The sequence below is a fragment of the Cajanus cajan genome, chromosome 1 (assembly GCF_000230855.2).
Source record: "Cajanus cajan strain Asha chromosome 1, NIPB_CcT2T_4, whole genome shotgun sequence".
NCBI lineage: Eukaryota > Viridiplantae > Streptophyta > Magnoliopsida > Fabales > Fabaceae > Cajanus > Cajanus cajan.
The window spans coordinates 48206311-48214237 of NC_138517.1; the positions used below are offsets into that span (position 1 = coordinate 48206311).

Here is a 7927-nt window from a genome sequence, read left to right on the forward strand (position 1 = left end):
GGAGATCTACCCTAGATTCCCTTGGCTTGGGGATCCTATGCACCCTTTTAGGAGGTTGTTGATAATGATCTCCTAAAGCAAGGTTATCATCATTCATTGACTCTCCTAGGGTTGAACTATGTTGGGAGCTATGTCTACTTCGGTGCTTGTGGTGTAATTTTTCTTCTTTCTCCTTTAATAAACGAATTTCTTCCTCCAACATAGCAAGTTGAGCCTCTCTTTCAAGTTTTTCTTAAAGTTTTTGTTTGGCTTCTTGCTTTTTCCAAAGCTTAAGTGATCTTAATTCATGTGTTACTTTTGACAAGTCATTGTAATAACTTGAATTACTATCACTTTGGGGAGTAGAAAACTCTTCCATTATAGGAGAAAGATGCATTTTGATGAACGAACTTTGAAAATCAATTGTTTTGTGCAAGGTTAAGACTAAGTACTTGGAGGATTATGTATACAAATTTAACTTTGGAGGGAGGTGAGCTACTAGGAGCCACTTAAAAACCAAGTCTCTTCAAGTAAAAATTACTAATCCCCTTTGTAGTTAATCTCTACCAAATTCTTTTCAATGAAAAAAATTATTTTTGATGTTTTTGTGAACTATGATATACTAGTCGTATGAAAGCAAGTAAAGACAAGTATTAAACAAGAATTAAAACTACCTAAACGTGTCCTAGGGTGAGAGCTTGAGAGATACCAAAGATCAATCAAGGACCACTCCCACAAAGTACTAACGAAAATGGTAAACCTAAGGAGAGATGGTTGTGTACCAAAGACACTTCCAAGACACTCCTTTAAATGGCCAAATACAAGGTCTAATCAAAGCTAAACAGAAACTAACAAGTGGCTTAAAAGAATTAAGAAAAACAGCCACCAAGAATTAGTGATGGATTAGAGACTGAATTTGTAACAAAATTTTCAAACTAGTAATGAAAAATTGGTCACTAAAATCTGTCACTAATACTTATATATATATATATATATATATATATTTTTTAACAAAATTCAAATACAATTCAAATTATATCTCCTCCAATCTTCACGGTTGGGTCCAGTCCAGCCATTACAAATTTCCAGCCAAAGTGTTTATAGTGTTTATGTTTGAAGTTTTCCAAAACCGAGAGCCACCTATGATCCTTTCCTCCTCCTTTCCTTAGGCTTCTTTTGATGACCCTTGTAGAACTAGCTTCTAGGAAGATAGGCTAGGTCAAACTTAGGCCACACTTTGGAGTTCAATCAAATATAAAAACAGCAAAGAGTATTTAAGAAGTAAGGAAGACAAGAATAGATTAGGAAATGACAATTTTAGATGACACTAACAAGTAGATGACTAGAACAAGAAGGAATTGTCCTAAAATGAGTTCTAGAATGGATGCTCAAAACCAAAACACTCAAAGATGTATTAACTGAAAATTTTATGATTCAAAAATAGGTTCAAATCGAGAAGCAAACAATTGAGAAATCAAACTCCTTGATTGGCTTTTACTTTTCAAATTAGGTTTAGCATCTTTTTTTAAATCACTTTTGTTTTGAATTTCTTTTGATCTTTCTTCTAATATTTTTTTTTAAAACTTAGGAGTTGCCTTTTTCTTTCAATATTTAGGAGTGATATAAGTCTCGGTCACCTTATGAAACACTAAAACCGGATTTCAAATTTGAGTTGCCAAATGACAAGGAAATTAGGTCAAGATGTAATGTAAATTGAACATGCTTTTTTCACTTGCTTGTTCTTAGCACATGTCACGGTTTTTGGCTCCTAAATTCAAATTTCAAATTGAGCTAACGCAAATTTTCAGCAAACAAGTCACACACAAGATTAAACACTCACGGATGATGAAAATTTTTTTTTAAGACATTTTCTAACATGGAAACCTAAAATTTCTAAGAAAACTACTAATGAACTAGTAGTAGTTTATGAAATCAAATGTAAACAAAAATTATGAGCATATACCTAAGGCTATGGATCTCGGCCAAATGCAGAAAATAGTTCAAAATTACTAATGAAAGAAAACAACACGGTTCAAACAAGCAAAGCTAAGAATGATGAACAAGAAATGAACTACACATGACTACTAGACATGGATTCAAAATAAAATGACTCAAAAATGTATTTGACCGAATAAAATTTCAATTAAGACTCAAATAAAACAAAAGATCATAGGCAGAAATTCCTAATAGGCAAAAGAATTGGAGCATGATTCATGAAAGCATATATTCATAAGCGCATAGATGAATCATTCAAGCAACAAGAAACTAGATCCATCAAATTTTAAGGCAGAATTAGATCTAGGAAGGAGTAAACTCAAAAGTGACAAAACTCAAAATGAATACAAGAACAAGATGATGAACACAAGAACAAGATGAACCACGGATCAAAATTCAAAAGACAAGATAATGAACTTATCTCTTGAAGACCGAAGCTCTTGATACCACTTGATGTGCTTCCACTTGGATGCACATGGAAAATTCTTCAAGTCTTCACGGATCCTTGGAGGAAGTGTCAAGGATGGGCGCTCCAAGAAGACTTAAGATGGCCGAAGCTTGCACACAAGCTAAGTTCCAAAGAAGGAAGGTGACCTAGCTCTACAAAGAGAAGCTCTCAAGGAGGGTAGAGTAGGCAACCAAGGTGACTTTCGGAGAGGAGATTTCTAAGAAGGAAATTCTCATTCAATTAATCCAAAAGTGAGGTACAAGCTCGGCCACTTGGAATATATAGGGAAAATTTAGGTTTAGTGAACCATGGGTTAGCCTAAGGTTAAGTGAAACCATGGTATGGTTCACTTAACCTTGGGCGGCCAAAATTTGAATTCAAAATTCAAATTTTGGAGCCAACCCGGATCCATCCCATGTGCACCTCATTTGGAATGTAATTAAGCTTCCATTTGAGTTGCATTTGAGTCACACCATGTGCATGTGTTGTACATGGCCGAAATGCACATCAAATGTGAAGTTAATTACATTCTAATGCAACTACACATGTAACCTAAAATTAACCCTAAATCTAAATGACCATGAAATGAAATTCCTAGTCTAATGGCCGGAAATACAAGGCCCAAAAAGAAATACAAGGCACTAAGGCCCAATCCTATACTAACCCTAATCTAATGGGCTTGAGACAAAGCCCAACAAAACAAAGTGGCGGGCCTTCCTTGGGCTTGGGCCCACTCTTCATGCATCATCCTTGCCATAGCCCTAGTAGTTGGGCCCTTAGCCCATGGGCCTCCTCCATCACTTCCTCTTTACGCTTCGTCCCCTCTCTACTCTCTGCACCTTTCTCATTTTTGTTGTATCTCACCGCCGACGTTTTTGCAATCGCAGTCACCGTTCTTCGCCATTATCTCTATTATTGTCGAAGGAGTACCAGGTACTTCTTCTTCACCATTTCTCTGTGTTCTTTCTGTTGCTGTCGTTTCTTTCTTCTTCTTCGGCTAGTGTTGCAAAGAGTAATGGATGGTGAGGATGGTCAAGGCTCGACTCCCCCTAAGGCCGCCACTGGGCAGGCTAAAGGGAAGGGTAAGGCAAAAACGGCCGCCGCTAGTGGCGAGCCCAAGGGTAAGAGGGGGGGTAACAACCTTAAGGACTCGCACCTCGCCATCTCCGTCCCTGGGTACAGTGGGTTAGGGGAGATGTTGGGGAGTTTGAGAGCGTATTCAGGTCGTTCCTTGATGTAATTGCGATGTAGAAATCGCATAAAATCTGTAAGTCGTCCATCTCCAAGCTCATCCAGGTTGAGCCCTGCCAACCCGGTGAGCATGTGTATATGGTGAGTACTCCGAGTACCCCCTTCTTGTATATTTACTAGTGTTTTTTCAGAGATCTGGGTGTGTGTTTACCCTTTACACAGTTTGAGTGTGACTTTCTAAACTTTGTCAATGTGGCCCCCTGCCAACTGCACCCCAATAGTTGGGGTTTTTTTGAGGACTTTTCAAGTTTTGTGCTCAACCTTGGGGATAGGGGTGTCATTGCCCATTTTTCTTCGTTTTTACCAACTCAAATTGGGAGAACCTCCCCTGGGTTGGGTGTCTCTAAGTGGGAGTAAGGCTGGGGGGTTGTTCCAGCTTTATTCCTAGTCGCATAAGAGCTTCAAGAAGGAGTTCTTCCGAGTTTGGCCTGCTGAGGCCGACCCGCTGGTCAACGAAGTCTTCCACTTCGGAGGTCTGGCGAGGTTTCCCCTCTTCTAGAAGCACAATCCGATCAAATTTAATGGGTCGAGAAACCTTCAACTGTCGAATTCTGATACTATTGCCATTGCCGACTTGGCCACGCTTCCTCGTCCCTTGGACTGCAAGCTCGTCCTCTCGCTTGCTAACTTGGCGAATAAGGAGAGGGGTTTGGAGAGTGAGTATCTCGTCGTTTCGAGTTATTAGATTCTCTTTCTTTATTCACCCTCTTATATGTTGGGCTCTTTGTGTTTGCAGGTCTAATGGGAAAGAGCAAATGGCGCGAGCTGAAGGCACGTCACAACACGGAGGAGCTCGAGGTTCCCGAGCCCGGCGAGGAGGTCGCCCCCCTGGAGACTCGTCGCAAAAGAAAAAAGGGGAAAAAGGGGTCGGTGAGACCTCGACCCTTGCTATTTTTGAAGAGGTGACCTCGAGGGCCGCCGATGCCAACCCAATCGACCTAACCGGGAGTCCTCCGCGCGAGGGGTCGCCTAGAGTGGCCGTGGAAGAGGTCGCTCGTGCGACACAGGTTTGTGTATTTGCCTTTTTCTTTTTGCGTTGTGCACTATTTTTGACTTAGAAAAACTTTTGTGTTTCGTGCAGGTGGGTTTGATGCCTACCTCCGCCGAGGCTCACGGGGAAGGGCCGAGCTTCGAGGTGCCAATGCCGACTTCTCCTATTGCTGCGCAGGTGGGTTCGACGCCTATCTCCGCCGAGGCTCGCGGGAAAGGGCCGAGCTCTGAAGCGCCAACGTCGACTCCTCCTGCTGCTGTGCCTTCTCGTGGTGGCGTTTTGAGGCCGAAGTGTATTGTTCAACGTTTTGATGTCACCTGTCCAATGGCGAGGTTGGACCATGTTAGTGTGTCTCCGAACATAATGTCACTGTGGAGTTCTAAAGTGATCGCGGAGACATTTTTTAAAGAGGACTCGACCTTTGTTGCTGACAAGGAGATGATAGAGAAAGTTGGTCCAGTGGAGGGCCTAGACTCTGCGGAGGTCTTCATGCAGAGGTCTATTGCCATTGTAGACTATTGGAAGCGCAGGTGGCTGAAACTTCAGGGCGAGTTAGAGAATGCGCGGAGCTGAGTTCTGCCCTTGGAGGAGGAGAACCAGGCCTTAAGGGCCGCGCTGGGGGAGGCAGTGAAGAAAAGTGAAGTTGAGCTTCAAACTTCGAGGAGAGATCTTTCAAAGACTCAGAAGTCTTTGGAAGTCGCTCTAAGGGCCAATGAGGCGTATGCTGCCCAGGTTGGCAACTTGCAAGAGGTTGCCAAGGTCTGCAAAGCCAAGGCGGAGACTTCGTGGGGTCGGGTTCTGACCTAAGAGGAGGAGAACGCGATGTTGCGGGCCGACCTGAGGAAGGCTGCCAAGAAGCGTCTTTGCGACGACGTGCTTCTGGTTGGTAAGGAGGAGGAGGTTGGCGCCTTGAAGGCTGACCTTGATGCGATGGCTGCGGCGAGGGTGAGCTTGGAGAAGAAGCTCGTCGAGACTGAGCGGGCCATTTTGGTGGAGCACAAGAGGGGGTTTGCCAAGGCAGTTCGCCAAGCTAGGCTTTTGGCAGGGGGTTTCGATCTTTCTACGATGCACATTCATAAGGATGTGCGAGGAGGGCAATTGATCAATGAGGACGACCTGTCCGAGAACGCCAATGAGGAGACTGCTGCTTGAGCCTTTATATTTCTTGTCATTTTTTGTAATAGACTTAACTTATTTTGCTTGTGTTGAGTGATGTTTTGAACTTATTACTCTGTGAATGAATTTGTTATATGTATGTGTTGCTTTTTTCATTGTCGTTTGAGTTTTTGCTTTTGATTTCGCACTCGAATGAATTCGACTAGGTGTAGCCTTGGGTTTTTTGGTCATGGTTCATACTTGACCTTTTTTCTTTTTTGAGGTTTGGACTTAGCCTTAAGGTTCAGACTTGACCTTTATTATTTCTGAGGTTTGAACTCGACCTTAAGGTTCAGGCTTGACCTTTTAATCATAATTTGCGCAAAAGTCCAATTGTGACCTTGATTTAAAATGAATCGTGCCGAGGTTCGAATTCGACCTTGGCTTAATATAATTCGTGCCAAGGTTCAAATTCGACCTTGGCTTAATATAATGCATGCCAAGGTTCGAATTCGACCTTGGCTTAATATAATTTGTGCCAAGGTTCGAATTCGACCTTGACTCAATATAAATCATGTGACAATAGCGTAAAATTGAGGGGATATGAGTAAAATGAATCATTTTTATTAATGCTGTGGATGTGCCTCATAAAAAACCCTCTCAAGAAAAACTCATTTTTCTATTTTTTGGGACAAAAGACTGGGTAGGGAAAAGAGTGCAACACCCAGTTGTACAATTCAACTGAAGTAAAATTTGAGGTGAGTGGCATTCCAAGTTCTCGGAATGGCTTTGCCATTGAGGTCTTCTATTCGGTATGCTCCATTATCCAAGCTGTCAGCAATTCGGAATGGGCCATCCCAGTTGGGCGTGAGTTTCCCTTCTGATGGGTCTCTTCCAGCTTCTCCTTGTAGTCTCCATACCAGGTCTCTGACTCGGAAAGAGTGGGGTCGGACCTTAGTATTGTACCGTCTAGACGCGCGGAGTTTGCAGGCACCTTCTTTGATTCGAGCTTCCTCTCGGGCTTCGTCTATTAGGTCGAGGTTGACTGCCATTTCTTGAGTGTTTTGCTGACTGTTAAAGGTATGACGCCGATGAGACGTCTCACCGACCTCGACCTGGATCACGGCATCGGCTCCGTAGGTTAGTCTGTAAGGCATTTCGTGAGTTATGGATTAAGGAGTGCAATGATACACCCAGAGAATGCTGGGGAGCTCGTCCACCCATTGTCCTTTGGTGCTCCCTAGTCTCTTTTTGAGTTCTCAGAGTATCACCTTGTTCGCGGCTTCAGCTTGGCCATTGGTTTAGGGGTGTTCCACGGAGGTTGGTAGGTGTTTGACTCCGAGCACTCGGAGGAAATCCTCGAAGCTTTGCGCGATGAATTGCCTTCCGTTGTCGGTGACGAGAGAATGTGGGATACCGAACCGACAAATGATTCTTTTCCAAGTGAATTTTTATATGTTCTCGGCAGAGATTTTAGCGAGCGGGCAAGCTTCAATCCACTTAGTGAAATAGTCAACAGCGACAAGGAGGAACTTTAGTGACCTTTCGTGGGGGGAATGGTCCGAGGATATCCATTCCCCACTAGGCGAAGGGCCAAGGTGATGCCATTTGATGGAGGATTTCTGGTGGTTGCCGATGTGCATTTCTGAATTGTTGATATTCTTGGCATCGTTGCACGTAGTCTTTACAGTCCGAATTCAATGTGGGCCAGTAATACTCAGCTCAGACTACTCTGGTCACCATTGAACGCGCGCCTGAGTGCATGCTGCAGATGCCTTGGTGGATCTCCTCGATAACATAGGTGGCTTGGGCCTTGGTCAAGCATTTTAACAAATGGGATGAGATGCTTCTTTTGAAAAGTTCACCTACCACAATGGTAAATTTAGATGACCTTACCCTTAGTTTCCGAGCTTTGTCTTTGTCTTCGGGCAGTGTTCCTTCTTGCAAATAGTTCCAAATGTTAGTTATCCACTCTTTGTCTCCAACGTCCTTGATGTTGACGACCTTCACATCCAAACTGGGGGAGTTGATGGTCTCTTGAATGATAGTTTGATGTTGTCCAGGATGTTTCGTGCTTGCAAGCTTGGACAGCAGATCGGCCCTGACATTTTGCTCTCGGGGCACATGCTGCATGGTGAACTCCTCAAAGGATGAGGTCCATTGGGACA

General features: G+C 43.3%; 1 protein-coding gene across 1 annotated transcript; it reads right to left on the reverse strand.

The window, feature by feature from the left end:
- Positions 1-6496: 6496 nt before the first annotated feature.
- LOC145954693 (uncharacterized) lies at positions 6497-6916 on the reverse strand. Its single transcript, XM_083069380.1, has one exon. The coding sequence runs from the start codon at positions 6914-6916 to the stop codon at positions 6497-6499; it is 420 nt and encodes a 139-aa protein (XP_082925506.1).
- Between the last annotated feature and the right edge of the window lie 1011 nt (positions 6917-7927).

What these genes read in the sequence shown, in the direction of transcription:
- LOC145954693 (XM_083069380.1), bottom strand. Translation starts at nt 6,916, where the DNA reads ATGCCTTACAGACTAACCTACGGAGCCGATGCCGTGATCCAGGTCGAG.